Genomic DNA, 16,223 nt, shown 5'->3' with positions numbered 1-16,223 from the left:
CCACCACCGGTGAGTTACCTACCTCCCTCCACCACCACCGGTGAGTTACCTACCTCCCTCCACCACCACTGGTGAGTTACCTACCTCCCTCCCACCACCACCGGTGAGTTACCTACCTCCCTCCTCCACCACCGGTGAGTTACCTACCTCCCTCCACCACCACCGGTGAGTTACCTACCTCCCTCCCACCACCACCGGTGCGTTACCTACCTCCCTCCACCACCACTGGTGAGTTACCTACCTCCCTCCACCACCACCGGTGAGTTACTTACCTCCCTCCACCACTGGTGAGTTACCTACCTCCCTCCACCACCGGTGAGTTACCTACCTTTTCCACCACTGTTGAGTTACCTACCTCCCTCCACCAGTTACCTACCTCCCACCACCATTGGTGAGTTACCTACATCCCACACCACTGGTGAGTTACCTACCTCCCACCACCACTGGTGAGTTACCTACCTCCCTCCACCACCACTGGTGAGTTACCTACCTCCCTCCACCACCACCGGTGAGTTACCTACCTCCCTCCACCACCACCGGTGAGTTACCTACCTCCCTCCTCCACCACCGGTGAGTTACCTACCACCCTCCCTCCACCACCGGTGAGTTACCTACCTCCCTCCCTCCACCACCGGTGAGTTACCTACCTCCCTCCCACCACCACCGGTGAGTTACCTACCTCCCTCCACCACCACTGGTGAGTTACCTACCTCCCTCCCACCACCACCGGTGAGTTACCTACCTCCCTCCTCCACCACCGGTGAGTTACCTACCTCCCTCCACCACCACCGGTGAGTTACCTACCTCCCTCCCACCACCACCGGTGCGTTACCTACCTCCCTCCACCACCACCGGTGAGTTACCTACCTCCCTCCACCCCCGGAGAGTTACCTACCTCCCTTCACCCCCGGTGAGTTACCTACCTCCCTCCACCACCACCGGTGAGTTACCTACTTCCCTCCACCACCACTGGTGAGTTACCTACCTCCCTCCCACCACCACCGGTGAGTTACCTACCTCCCTCCTCCACCACCGGTGAGTTACCTACCTCCCTCCACCACCACCGGTGAGTTACCTACCTCCCTCCCACCACCACCGGTGCGTTACCTACCTCCCTCCACCACCACCGGTGAGTTACCTACCTCCCTCCACCCCCGGAGAGTTACCTACCTCCCTTCACCCCCGGTGAGTTACCTACCTCCCTCCACCACCACCGGTGAGTTACCAACTTCCCTCCACCACCACCGGTGAGTCACCTACCTCCCTCCACCACCACAGATGAGTTACCTACCTCCCTCCACCACCACCGGTGAGTTACCTACCTCCCTCCACCACCGGTGAGTTACCTACCTCCCTCCACCACCACCGGTGAGTTACCTACCTCCCTCCACCACCACAGGTGAGTTACCTACCTCCCTCCACCACCGGTGAGTTACCTACCTCCCTCCACCACCACTGGTGAGTTACTTACCTCCCTCCTCCACCACCGGTGAGTTACCTACCTCCCTCCACCACTGGTGAGTTACCTCCCTCCACCACCAACGGTGAGTTACCTACCTCTCTCCACCATCATCGGTGAGTCACCTACCTCCCTCCACCACCACCGGTGAGTTACCTACCTCCCTCCACCACCACCGGTGAGTTACCTACCTCCCTCCACAACCACCGGTGAGTTACTTACCTCCCTCCTCCACCACCGGTGAGTTACCTACCTCCCTCCACCACCACCGGTGAGTTACCTACCTCCCTCCACCACCACCGGTGAGTTACCTACCTACCTCCCTCCACCACCACTGCTGAGTTACTTACCTCCCTCCTCCAACACCGGTGAGTTACCTACCTCCCTCCACCACTGGTGAGTTACCTCCCTCCACCACCACCGGTGAGTTACCTACCTCCCTCCCTCCACCACCGGTGAGTTACCTACCTCCCTCCACCACCACCGGTGAGTTACCTACTTACCTCCACCACTGGTGAGTTACCTACCTCCCTCCACCACCACCGGTGAGTTACTTACCTCCCTCCTCCACCACCGGTGAGTTACCTACCTCCCTCCACCACTGGTGAGTTACCTACTTCCCTCCACCACTGGTGAGTTACCTCCCTCCCTCCACCACCACCGGTGAGTTACCTACTTCCCTCCACCACTGGTGAGTTACCTACCTCCCTCCACCACCACCGGTGAGTTACTTACCTCCCTCCTCCACCACCGGTGAGTTACCTACCTCCCGCCACCACCACCGGTGAGTTACCTACCTCCCTCCACCACCAACGGTGAGTTACCTACCTACCTCCCTCCACCACCGATGACTTACCTACCTCCCACCACCACCGGTGAGTTACCTACCTCCCTCCACCACCGGTGAGTTACCTACCTCCATCCACCCCCGGAGAGTTACCTACCTCCCTCCACCCCCGGTGAGTTACCTACCTCCCTCCACCACTGGTGAGTTACCTACCTCCCACCACCATTGCTGAGTTACCTACCTCCCACACCACTGGTGAATTACCTACCTCCCACCACCACCGGTGAGTTACCTACCTCCCTCCACCACCACCGGTGAGTTACCTACCTCCCTGCTCCACCACCGGTGAGTTACCTACCTCCCTCCCTCCACCGCCGGTGAGTTACCTACCTCCTTCCCTCCACCACCGGTGAGTTACCTACCTCCCTCCCACCACCACCGGTGAGTTACCTACCTCCCTCCACCACCACCGTTGAGTTACCTACCTCCCTCCCACCACCACCGGTGAGTTACCTACCTCCCTCCACCACCACCGGTGAGTTACCTACCTCCCTCCACCACCACCGGTGAGTTACCTACCTCCCTCCACCACCACCGGTGAGTTACCTACCTCCCTCCACCACCACCGGTGAGTTACCTACCTCCCTCCCTCCACCACCGGTGAGTTACCTACCTCCCTCCACCACCACCGGTGAGTTACCTACCTCCCTCCACCACCACCGGTGAGTTACCTACCTCCCTCCCACCACCACCGGTGAGTTACCTACCTCCCTCCACCACCACCGGTTAGTTACCTACCTCCCTCCACCACCATCGGTGAGTTACCTACCTCCCTCCACCCCCGGAGAGTTACCTACCTCCCTTCACCCCCGGTGAGTTACCTACCTCCCTCCACCACCACCGGTGAGTTACCTACTTCCCTCCACCACCACCGGTGAGTCACCTACCTCCCTCCACCACCACAGATGAGTTACCTACCTCCCTCCACCACCACCGGTGAGTTACCTACCTCCCTCCACCACCGGTGAGTTACCTACCTCCCTCCACCACCACCGGTGAGTTACCTACCTCCCTCCTCCACCACCGGTGAGTTACCTACCTCCCTCCCTCCACCGCCGGTGAGTTACCTACCTCCTTCCCTCCACCACCGGTGAGTTACCTACCTCCCTCCCACCACCACCGGTGAGTTACCTACCTCCCTCCACCACCACCGTTGAGTTACCTACCTCCCTCCTCCACCACCGGTGAGTTACCTACCTCCCTCCACCACCACCGGTGAGTTAACTACCTCCCTCCACCACCACCGGTGAGTTACCTACCTTCCTCCACCACCACCGGTGAGTTACCTACCTCCCTCCACCACCACCGGTGAGTTACCTACCTCCCTCCCTCCACCACCGGTGAGTTACCTACCTCCCTCCACCACCACCGGTGAGTTACCTACCTCCCTCCACCACCACCGGTGAGTTACCTACCTCCCTCCCACCACCACCGGTGAGTTACCTACCTCCCTCCACCACCACCGGTTAGTTACCTACCTCCCTCCACCACCATCGGTGAGTTACCTACCTCCCTCCACCCCCGGAGAGTTACCTACCTCCCTTCACCCCCGGTGAGTTACCTACCTCCCTCCACCACCACCGGTGAGTTACCTACTTCCCTCCACCACCACCGGTGAGTCACCTACCTCCCTCCACCACCACAGATGAGTTACCTACCTCCCTCCACCACCACCGGTGAGTTACCTACCTCCCTCCACCACCGGTGAGTTACCTACCTCCCTCCACCACCACCGGTGAGTTACCTACCTCCCTCCACCACCACAGGTGAGTTACCTACCTCCCTCCACCACCGGTGAGTTACCTACCTCCCTCCACCACCACTGGTGAGTTACTTACCTCCCTCCTCCACCACCGGTGAGTTACCTACCTCCCTCCACCACTGGTGAGTTACCTCCCTCCACCACCACCGGTGAGTTACCTACCTCTCTCCACCATCATCGGTGAGTTACCTACCTCCCTCCACCACCACCGGTGAGTTACCTACCTCCCTCCACCACCACCGGTGAGTTACCTACCTCCCTCCACCACCACCGGTGAGTTACCTACCTCCCTCCACCACCACCGGTGAGTTACCTACCTACCTCCCTCCACCACCACTGCTGAGTTACTTACCTCCCTCCTCCACCACCGGTGAGTTACCTACCTCCCTCCACCACCGGTGAGTTACCTACCTCCCTCCACCACCGGTGAGTTACCTACCTCCCTCCACCACCACCGGTGAGTTACCTACCTCCCTCCACCACCACCGGTGAGTTATCTACCTCCCTCCCTCCACCACCGGTGAGTTACCTACCTCCCTCCACCACCACCGGTGAGTTACCTACTTACCTCCACCACTGGTGAGTTACCTACCTCCCTCCACCACCACCGGTGAGTTACTTACCTCCCTCCTCCACCACCGGTGAGTTACCTACTTCCCTCCACCACTGGTGAGTTACCTACTTCCCTCCACCACTGGTGAGTTACCTACCTCCCTCCACCACCACCGGTGAGTTACCTACTTCCCTCCACCACTGGTGAGTTACCTACCTCCCTCCACCACCACCGGTGAGTTACCTACTTACCTCCACCACTGGTGAGTTACCTACCTCCCTCCACCACCACCGGTGAGTTACTTACCTCCCTCCTCCACCACCGGTGAGTTACCTACCTCCCGCCACCACCACCGGTGAGTTACCTACCTCCCTCCACCACCGGTGAGTTACCTACCTCCCTCCACCACCACCGGTGAGTTACCTACCTCCCTCCACCACCACCGGTGAGTTACCTACCTCCCTCCACCACCACCGGTGAGTTACCTACCTCCCGCCACCACCACTGGTGAGTTACCTACCTCCCTCCACCACCACCGGTGAGTTACTTACCTCCCTCCTCCACCACTGGTGAGTTACCTACCTCCCTCCACCACCACCGGTGAGTTACCTACCTCCCTCCACCACCACTGGTGAGTTACCTACCTCCCTCCACCACCACCGGTGAGTTACCTACCTCCCTCCACCACCGGTGAGTTACCTCCCTCCACCACCGGTGAGTTACCTCCCTCCTCCACCACCGGTGAGTTACCTACCTCCCGCCACCACCACCTGTGAGTTACCTACCTCCCTCCACCACCACCGGTGAGTTACCTACCTCCCTCCACCACCGGTGAGTTACCTCCCTCCACCACCACCGGTAAGTTACCTACCTCCCTCCACCACCACCGGTGAGTTACCTACCTCCCTCCACCACTGGTGAGTTACCTCCCTCCACCACCGGTGAGTTACCTACCTCCCTCCACCACCGGTGAGTTACCTCCCTCCACCACCGGTGAGTTACCTACCTCCCTCCACCACCGGTGAGTTACCTACCTCCCTCCACCACCACCGGTGAGTTACCTACCTCCCTCCACCACCACCGGTGAGTTACCTACCTCCCTACACCACCGGTGAGCCACACAGGGAGCTCAGTACAGGCCATATCAATGAAGCCGTAACATGTCCTCTCTCCTCTCGTTCTTCAGAGTCAGAGAGCCGTAACCCAGGGTTTTCCTTGATGCTGCTGGATCTCGAGCTGGAGGTGGAGATGGCGTGAGTTGAGCACACAGCATGGTGCTCTCCCGCTGTGCTCATACAGACCACCCCTGGTTAACATTGTTTATTAGAGCAGAGAGTATATAAAGTAACACATAGGTTACACAGAAATGTCTCAGTATTATTACTGGCTTTTTTTTGCCTTGTGCCAGGCCGTACTTTGAGCTTAATTGTCCTGCCTCGTAAAATAAAAAATTAAAATGTTTCTCTGAGAGAGTGTCATCGTACACTGAGAGAGTGTCATCATAACATAAGACCACACATTACGATGTGCCATGCTTGTCAGGGTTGTTCCCTGTCAGATGCTAATTGTTGTGTCTTTATCTCTGTCAGGAGAACCAAGTCCCTGGCAGCCTACCAGCAGCAGGCGGTGTGTGTGACAAGGCTGGTCAGAGAGGTCAAGACCCTTAGAGAACAGGTGAGAGTAACCAGCCATAAGATGATATTTTATGGAATATAAAGCCCTGCTAGACAACTGTACATTCAATACATCTGTGTTAACACATTCAGTTGGAGCTACAGAGGAGGGAAGTGGACACACTAAACAATGAGTTGGACAAGGAGAGAGAGCGACGGCACAGAGTAGGTCTGTTTCACATTGGTTTCTTGGCCACAGTAGTGTGTGTCTGTCATGTCAGGCCCTACTTACGGTAGTTGTGATCAGACTTATCCACAATTCTGTATAGAATTATAAGGTATTCATTCATGTGTTCTGTTTATGTATAGAACAGCAGTTGTTGGAGTATAAACTAAGGAAGACACGACAGCTCCTAGAGAGGCAGGTGATTTGCGACTCAGGACAGTGTTTATAGCTTTGAATACATGTTCTAATGTGTGTTCTTTTGTTCCCTGTTATTAGTTCCTCCAGCACCCTCTGCTGACCAAACTAGGTTACTGATATTGGTTACTGAGAAGCAGTTTTTATACATTACTGTATGTTACCAATGTTTGAATGTGACATTAAACAGTATTACTTTGCTATAAGGGTGTTCTGTTTTTAGATGATTCTGACCAGAATGACCCAGAATCTCTCTGTGAACTTATCAGCTCAGCTCCCAGTCCTTTAGGTCTGTCATTGGATGCAGAGATTTAGGAGATTGAAGCTGTAAATGGAAGAAGATTCTGGTACAATATTTACAGAACAAAGTTATTGAAATATTACTTTCTATTTTGGACAAAGGGCTCATAACTAGTTTTAAAATGTTATTTTTTTTTGCAGGAAACAAGAGCACTATTATGGATACTTCAAGGCTACACAGGCCGTTTGTGTGTACGTATGTGTGTGTGTGTGTACGTATGTGTGTGTGTGTGTGTGCCTGTGTGTAATTTAACCATATTTAATTCAGACTATTGTGCTGCACTGTATGTCTACCTCAGTAGCTTTGAGGAAATAAAAATGAATGCCTGACTGAATTAAATCATTTAGATCCCAATTCAGTGTGTTTATCATGTTTATAGCACTTCAAGACATTTCAAATCTAATTCTAGCCAACCCTTATTTAACATTGTTGTGATTTAATTTATTTAGGAAGAAGTCAACATTATATAAGATAAGCAGAAAACAGCACACACACTGTTTCTACATTGAGTGTACAGAATATTAGGAACTGGCTCAGCACCAAGGCCACAGTAGTGCTGTAGATAACCCAGTCTCATCAGCAGCAAAGTCGATGTCGGTCCAGTCTTTACAGTTGTAGTAGCAGTAGGGGAACTGGTTGTTGTAGCCGACGTCAGGTATCTTCAGACGACTTGTGACCTTGGCCTGTAGGTCATAGTGGGCCAGCTCAGCGGAGTCGCAGCAGTTATAGAACACTGCCTCACCATACCACGGTGCCGAAGCCCTGGATGGAATTAGCAAGGCTGAGGGACGGTGCCACGGACACATCCTCGTGGTTCTTAGAGGTCATGAAGTTGTCATAGGGGCTGTAACGGCGAACGATGTTCCCCAGTCTGTGGCCGTTCACAAGGGGCTGAATATAGTAGAAGTCCTCACTAACCTCCTGGTCTTTGGGGTGTGGACCGAGTTTGGGAAATGCTGGCCTAAGGTATCTGAGCTGTCTCTCAAAAACACACATTTACACTCATTTATGAACTGATCTGAGATTGTCCTACAGGACTCCATGCCATTCTTCAGAAAGCTGCACTTTTCTTTCACCATCTTCATGTTAAAGGTGTTTGACAAATGTATCCTACAGTATCTATCTCCTTACACACCGTATCGATCTGGGAGACACACAGTGAAGAGACATTATTAGCACATGACACATTAGAGTACCCAGAGAAAGGCCTTTGCAAGTTCTCATTTCTTACCCATCTCAGATGCATTGATAACTGCTTCGGCTAGATTGTATTACATGTTGTAATAAATCTATATCATTTTAGGTTGAGAGGCAGGGTTGGTGTTGATATAATGTGTTAGATTGGTCCAAGATCTTAAAAAAAAGCATACTGAAAAAACTGGAAATCAACCAATCCTCCGTTGTTAATGCAATGGAAAGGTCAAATGCTTTATGTAAAAATGTAAACTGTGTGGGTGACGGAGAGAAAAACAAAATGGTGCAGTTTGAGGCTTTGTGGCGGAAAGTGATGCGGGAGCTGGAGACGGGTGTGGTCTAGTGGGTCTGGGCAGGTGTGATGTAGTTGATGTTTGTATGATGTGAATGTTTTGTATTGTTTATAAAAGGTCAAATAAAATCGTACAAAAAAAGATTGTCCAAAGATGACATGTAATAAAATGAACTATACTGTATGTACCTCTTTGGTCCATTTTTGAGTCTGATCACTTGGCTTGTCTTGGTGTATGAAGCCTCCAGCTCCCTCAGTTCCTTGGCTAGCTGACGCAGGTGCAGGGAGGTGTACAGACCCTGGTCGTTCAGGTACTGTTACTGCTCCTGGCTAGCAGTCATGTTCTCAATAGTGGCCTGGATCTGAGGAAGCCTCTCGTTGGAAAGCATCACCTAACAATCAGTTGAGAAATAAAAAAGTTGAAAAATCAACTTAAAATGCACACTGATTACCGCAAAACATTGTTTTGATTTTGATCATATGTCCATGGTTATGTTGTTTATGGAACAGGAAACCATGTCAGAACATAATCATAGCCCACTGTAAAACACCTAGCCCACTGTGACACACCTAACCCACCATTACACGCCTTACCAGTGCCTGATGTTTTTGCAGGAAGTCTCCGCAGTCCTGCACCAGATGCATAACCCCGTCGAACTCCAGGCCAGGGAACGCCTAGACCTGGGGTCTCCAACCTTTTCTAGCATGAGAGATACTTGTTTTTTTTTAAAGAAATACACATCGCAAGCTACTATTTTTAAAATGTCTTTCAAATATGCACATTCTTCGACCCAGCAACTCTTCCCCGGGTCCTTGGTGTACAAGATATGTGTTTTCTGTTAACATGCATATCAAAACAATGGTTAATAAACAACTATAAGGCGCCCCATAAAATTATCATTTGTATTTTCTGGAATTCTGTTTTCTGTGTCAATTTTGCTGTCCTATTAAATTTTTTTTAATTCAGTTTTTTTACTCTCAATATTATGGTTATTAATAGATAAACGATGTAAATGGGTGTTCTGAGTCCATGCCAATGCTTAAATCACATCAGAATACCAATTTTGAGGTAAGAAATAATAATGTTTTAGATTTTTTTTGTGTATTTCCCCTTTAGTTGAACATTTAGAAAGAGAGGAATCGGTCTAGCAATGTTCCTGTTAGGCCTACTGCTGCAGAGTGGGATCATGTCAAAGTGGCTTTGATTGGATAGTAACAATCAATCAAATGTATTTATAAAGCCCTTCTTACATCAGCTGATGTCACAACGTGACAGCCTAAAACCACAAACAGCAAGCAATGCAGGTGTAGAAGCACGGTGGCTAGGAAAAACTCCCTAGAAAGGCCAGAACCTAGGAAGAAACCTAGAGAGGAACCAGGCTATGAGGGGTGGCCAGTCCTCTTCTGGCTGTGCCGGGTGGAGATTATAACAGAACATGGCCAAGATGTTCAGATGTTCATAGATGACCAGCAGGGTCAAATAATGATAATCACAGTGGTTGTCGAGGGTGTAACAGGTCAGCACCTCAGGAGTAAATGTCAGTTGGCTTTTCATAGCCGAACATTCAGAGTATCTCTACAGCTCATGCTGTCTCTAGAGAGTTGAAAACAGCAGGTCTGGGACAAGGTAGCACATCCGGTGAACAGGTCAGGGTTCCATAGACGCAGGCAGAACAGTTCAACTGGAGCAGCAGCACGGCCAGGTGGACTGGGGGCAGCAAGGAGTCATCAGGCCAGGTAGTCCTGAGGCATGGTCCTAGGGCTCAGGTCCTCCGAGAGAGAGAGAAAGAAAGAAATAGAGAAAAAGAGAAAGAGAAAAAAGAGAGCGAGAGTTAGAGAGAGCATACTTAAATTCACACAGGACACCGGATAAGACAGGAGAAATACTCCAGATATAACAGACTGACCCTAACCCCCCCGACACATAAACTATTGCAGCATAAATACTGGAGGCTGAGACAGGAAGGGTCGGGAGATACTGTGGCCCCGTCAAACGATACCCCCGGACAGGGCCAAACAGGCAGGTTATAATCCCACCCACTTTACCAAAGCACAGCCCCCACACCACTAGAGGGATATCTTCAACCACCAACTTACCATCCTGAGACAAGGCCGAGTATAGCCCATGAAGATCTCCCCCACAGCATAACCCAAGGGGGGTTGACTCAACCCACTCAAGTGACACACCCCTCCTAGGGATGGCATGGAAGAGCACCAGTAAGCCAGTGACTCAGCCCCTGTAATAAGGTTAGAGGCAGAGAATCCCAGTGGAGAGAGGGGAACCGGCCAGGCAGAGACAGCAAGGGCGGTTCGTTGCTCCAGTGCCTTTTCGTTCACCTTCACACTCCTGGGCCAGACTACACTCAATCACAGGACCTACTGAAGAGATGAGTTTTCAATAAAGACTTAAAGGTTGAGACCGAGTCTGCGTCTCTCACATGGATTGGCAGACCATTCCATAAAAATGGGGCTCTATAGGAGAAAGCCCTGCCTCCAGCTGTTTGCTTAGAAATTCTAGGAACAGTAAGGATTCCTGTGTCTTGTGACCATAGCGTACGTGTACGCATGTACGGCAGGACCAAATCGTAAAGATAGGTAGGAGCACGCCCATGTAATGCTTTGTAGCTTAGCAGTAAAACCTTGAAATCAGCCCTAGCCTTAACAGGAAGCCAGTGTAGAGAGGCTTGCACTAGTAGCCGAGAGCTTTATGTTTATGACAGTTTGCAATGGAACACATGCAAAGATTGCATGTACTTTCAGAATTGCTTGGGTCCTGTTGGAGAACCTGGGCCTAGACACTGTTCACCTGGCATGAATACAAGTCATCCTGTTGGAGGCCAGGGATGTGCTGGTCATCACCATTACCCTTTGTGTACACATGCACAGTATGCAGAGAAAAGCATGCTATTCTATTTGCATACACCCAAATAAAAACATCTACATCAACAAAAAACACTATCAATCCTTTAGAAATAAGTAATACATGGCACGTAAGAATAAGAACATTTGAGGTTCTTTAGTAACAATGAACATAAACCTGTGGAAGTTTAAAAAATGTATTAGATGAGATAGGACACATAAAACAGTAGACAGGCAGTGTGGACAATGAGTAGAACTGCAGCATTATAGTTCCCATGGCACACTGAAATGAAAAGGAACAACATTGTAAGCACACCCACATTCACAGATGTTAATATTTTTGCTGTAGAAGGCAGTTCCGTCTATGTAAATTCAGAGGTTATGAAACCATCAAACCAAAATATGGACATGTGCTGGGTTTGTGGTGGAATCAGTGACGGGAACAATGTTCCATATTTTTACCTCTGTGCAATTCACATTTCCCTTACTGCACAACCAGCTTTGCTGAGATCCACATTTCACCAAAATTATGGTATGAAACACGCTGTGCATTGTGGATACATTTAAACACCAGCATATCTACAGTGATTCTGAGCTGGATGCAGAGTTTGAGGAAACATTCTCAAGTAATGCAATCACCCAAGCATTATGTGTCTTGTGTAGTGGGAAAGGCCTTAGCCCCAGATGGTTTCCAGATAAGCTAACCCCATTACTACCTCATATTCTAAAAGTGATACTCCTTTAACACTAAAATGGCTCTTATGGCCTCACATCTCTACTGAACCTAGACATAAAGCTAATCACTAAAGTGTATAGCTAGAATCTGTCATCTCCAAAGATCAGATGGGATTGATGGGACAGGCATTCTTCATTTTATGGAAGGCAAAGTATGTGGACACCCCGTTGCTGACAGGTGCATACAATCGAGCACACAGCCATCCAATCTCCACAGACGAACACTGGCAGTAGAACGGCCCGCACTGAAGAGCCCATCATTTAATTGCACAAACCAAGTGTGGCAAACAGTGGAACTGAGAGTAAGTTATGTTAAGCTCTTGAATAATCAGGTTTAGGTTATCATCTCTCCTGTTGTCTTCTTGAACAGAAGTAGCTGTCATGTCACACAAACATGTTTAGTTTCCGTTCCTGATTTCTTCCTTACCACACACAAGACATACTCCAAAAATGAAATTCTCATCATTTTTTCTTCCCTATTTTTCTTCTCTTACCGTTATTCTCCTCAGCACCACCCACCACATGCCTTGTGGCGTATTGCACAAGAGAGAGTCACAGATCCCCTTGCATATTTACATGGTTCTTAGAGCAACTGGTCTCACATCCACACTGTCCTCTGGCCAAACATGAAGTCCTCTCTGGTGTTCACATTGATGTTCACTGGTCTTGTCTCCATCTTCCCTCAGGTAAGGACACTGTCCTGCTCAGCCCAGAATACATGTTTTCTATATGACATGTAGGAACAATAAGCAACAGCAAAATCTTTACAAAAATAAATGTCAATATTGTTCTGCAGATGTGTACTATAATATTGTTTGCTCTCTCATTTCTCCCAGTCTTCGCCCAGTGACTGTGTGTGTGACCTGAAGAACTCTGAGCGCCCCTTCCCTCATGACAAGCTGCAGACTGTAGAGAACAGTGCCTCAAAGTGCACTAAAAACATCACTCCACAGCAGGTAAGAGACATGCTTCGAAAATCCCATTTCTAAATTCCCACTTTCTCTAAAACAATTACTACAAATAGTGAGAAACAGATCTCTGATATTTCACATAATTTCATTGTGAATCAAATAAGAATAAGCAGATATTTCACATTTCATTGTGTATAAAAGTAAATCAAGTAATATTGGATGTTCCCTATAAAAGGGTAATTCTGAATGAGAAGCCTTTTTGGTTCCAGGTAAAACCATGTTTGGTTCCATGCTGTGGAAAGGGTTCTACATGGAACCCCAAACAGTTCTACTTTGAACCAAAAGGGTTCTATCTGGAACTAACAAGGGTTCTTCAAAGGGTTCTCCTGTGGGGACAGCCAAAGAACCCTTTTAGATTCTACACAGTACCTTTTTTTCCAAAGAGTGTATCTCCTGTTCACCTGTAGACTATAGAGGTGGAGGGTCTGTTGCTGGGTCTGAAGAGGCGTCTACCCCAGCTGGAGGCTGATGTGTCAGTGCTGGAGCAGGAGGACGATGGGGATCTGTATGGGACGGTGTCTCTTCAGGTCATAGAGAATGAACTGTCGGAGATCCAGAACCTCATCGCCAAACTCAACAGTACCACTCACAGCCACCAACGCCTCAACACAGACACTGCTGAACAGGTAAGGAGCCTTACTGGAGATCAAACTCTATTTTACTCAAGAAGTTGCCTGAAATACTTTACCTTAGCAATGGTCATGCCACATCGGATTAAAAATGCATTATAGTTAGATAATATACTGTATGAACATGTATGACTACCACATACAGTATGAGTTTAGAGGTGTTGTAGAGAAGTGTCAATGCTCAGTTTGATTATATGTGTTGAGGAATGATCAGGTGCTCTTCTTCCCAGCTGCAGGAGCTCAAAGAAGAGATGGGGAAGCTGGAGAAATTTGACAACATGCAGGTGGTCAGGGGAAAGGAGGTTAACAAACGTCTGAGGAGGGACTTGGACCAGTGCCAGAACGGCCACCATCCTACTGCCCCACCCCCTGAACCTGCACCTGGTTCGTCTTCTCATGCCTTCTCCCACAGCAACGCCTGTATTGAAATCTAAAACCTTCTGCATTTGAAGAGTTTTTTGATACTCTGGTGTCACTGTCATCATGTTCATTCTGTGTCTCATGTAGGAAACTGTCCCCTGGGACACCTCCGGAGCGTGACTGGTCCCAACACATATTCAGTCACTGAATATGGTGCCTCATATGCTTATGGCTCCTGGGGTCGTGACCCCAAACCTGCTGCAGGGAAGGAGAGCTGGTTTTGGATAGTGCCTTTGACTTCAAGCAATGTCTTCTCTAACTTTGTGAGACTTTATAGCAGCCTGAGCTCTCTGGTTGTGGGGGTCAGTGTTCCAGGCACTGTGGCGATTCACTCCTCCAACCCCACCACCAACACCATCCAGGGGCCTAACGTTGTAATGTATGGGGACGCCCTCTACTACAACTGCTACAACAAGGACGCTGTCTGCCGCTTCAACATCACAGCAAAAACAGTCACCACCGTGGGCCTGCCCAAAGGTACTGGGTTCAACAGCAAGTTCAACTTCTGCCATCTGGATGCTTGTTATGGTTACACTGACATGGACCTGGCTACTGATGAGTCTGGTGTCTGGGTGATCTACAGCACCCCTGATAACTTTGGTAACCTGGTCCTCGCTGAGGTGATCCCTGACAGTCCTCCCACCCTGGGCCGGACCTGGACCACTTCAGCTCATAAGCGTGCTGTGACCAACACCTTTATGGCGTGCGGTGTGCTCTACGCCACGCGGTACCTGAGTAAGGAAGCAGAGGAGATATTCTACTCCTTTGATACTGTGAGCGGCCGGGAGCGTTATGACATCGGTATGGAGATCAAGAAGATGTCCACCAACATCCAGTCCCTCAACTACAGCCCCGTTGACCACATGCTGTATGCCTACAGTGATTCGATGGTTGTTTCCTACAAGGTTCATTTTGGGTAAACTTTATACAACTTGACAGTGTGTATTTTGTTGTGTGCAGATCTTTACCACCTCCAGCATCAGTGGAAGCAAGAGTAAAACACATTGTCAATCATTTCTTTTATAAAACCAGTGTTGCAAAGAAATGCATTGATTAAACATGTGACTATACTGACAGTTTTTTATTTGTTTTCATTACATGTTCAATACATGGACAGAGACCACTTACAGTACATATATTTCAACTTTACATTTCACATTTTATGACGAAGCAGGTAAGATTCAACCCTACTATCTCTGTGAGCAGAAACAATGCTGGGAGACTCCTGCGAAACGAAACAGTCAGAAAACAACTTTTTCCTCAATATAAATCAATCAATAATACTATAGTAATGATAATACACGAGGACCAGTAATAACACAGATAACTCCATTCTATTGTTCTATAAAAAGAGGAACTCAAGGAAAGAGGAAACCAAAATGCGGAATGTGTCACAATACAATAGCGTTGGAGTCCTCTTTCAGTTAACCTGCTCTAAAAACAGTGAGTATCTACAGCGCAGGGAAGACGTGGAAGGAGTTGGGGTGTAGGGTGGTCAGGTTAGCAGGTACAAGCCCTAGGGGGTAATGGCGGTGGGTGGGTGGAAGGGGGCACTTTGACTATACTGTACAGCATTTCAAAGGGACAAATTACATTCAGGGCCCCCTAGGCAGTATGTTTGAGACTGAGGAAGGGGGCAGAATCAGGTCGGCACAGAGCTGACAGCAACAGTAGTCTTACAGAGAGAAAATGCATGGCAACAACGTTGAATATCACACTCCGGTGCATGAAAACAGATTGGAGGAGTAGAAAGGAGTGTTTGTTGTTCTGACTAGTCCTAATATCCTCTCACCAAAGCCCAATTTACACGTTTAATCACCCCTCTATTATCCCCTTTTCAGAACATTTTGTAGACCCTTCGCTCTCACACTCTGCATCTTCACAAATGAAAATGCCTCATTCATCCAGATAGAATCTCTGCTCTTTCCTACAATCTTCGCTGCAGCCCCCCTGGGGTCCCTTGCACATTGGTACACTGTTGCTAGGCAGCACTATGAACAGAAAAGTGACCTCAGCTGATAGCCCTTTTGGGGCGACTGGATGTGTCTGTGAGGGGCGGGCAAGCTTGTGGTTTTGGTTGGAGGTGGTTGGGGGTGGTTGGGGGTGGTTGGAGGTGGTTGGGGGTGGTTGGGGGTGGTTGGAGGTGGTTGGGGGTGGTTGGGGGTGG

The 16,223-nt window shown here is 49.6% G+C and overlaps 1 protein-coding gene and 2 pseudogenes across 1 annotated transcript; 2 read left to right on the top strand and 1 right to left on the bottom strand.

Moving 5' to 3' along the window:
* LOC149985451 (uncharacterized) overlaps positions 1-6,775 on the top strand; it is a 37,602-nt pseudogene extending 30,827 nt beyond the window's left edge.
* A 600-nt stretch (positions 6,776-7,375) lies between these two features.
* On the bottom strand, positions 7,376-9,087 carry LOC110514038 (olfactomedin-4-like; annotated as a pseudogene).
* Positions 9,088-12,636: 3,549 nt separating this feature from the next.
* Positions 12,637-15,126, top strand: LOC110513914 (olfactomedin-4). The gene is made up of 5 exons (XM_021593578.3): positions 12,637-12,722; positions 12,873-12,992; positions 13,415-13,633; positions 13,867-14,020; positions 14,144-15,126. The coding sequence occupies exons 1-5, from the start codon at positions 12,663-12,665 to the stop codon at positions 14,974-14,976; spliced, it is 1,386 nt and encodes a 461-aa protein (XP_021449253.1). The 5' UTR covers positions 12,637-12,662; the 3' UTR covers positions 14,977-15,126.
* The last annotated feature ends 1,097 nt before the right edge of the window (positions 15,127-16,223 follow it).

This window comes from Oncorhynchus mykiss, chromosome 1, assembly GCF_057628025.1.
Source record: "Oncorhynchus mykiss isolate SJ-2025 chromosome 1, ASM5762802v1, whole genome shotgun sequence".
NCBI classification, from domain to species: Eukaryota; Metazoa; Chordata; class Actinopteri; order Salmoniformes; family Salmonidae; genus Oncorhynchus; species Oncorhynchus mykiss.
Note: the sequence above shows the minus strand (reverse complement) of the source record. Positions and strands in the feature narration are given on the sequence as shown.

What these genes read in the sequence shown, in the direction of transcription:
- LOC110513914 (XM_021593578.3), top strand. Translation starts at nt 12,663, where the DNA reads ATGAAGTCCTCTCTGGTGTTCACATTGATGTTCACTGGTCTTGTCTCC. An exon ending in AAAACATCACTCCACAGCAG is followed by an intron (nt 12,993 to 13,414) that starts GTAAGAGACATG and finishes GTTCACCTGTAG; the next exon opens with ACTATAGAGGTGGAGGGTCT. An exon ending in ACACAGACACTGCTGAACAG is followed by an intron (nt 13,634 to 13,866) that starts GTAAGGAGCCTT and finishes TCTTCTTCCCAG; the next exon opens with CTGCAGGAGCTCAAAGAAGA.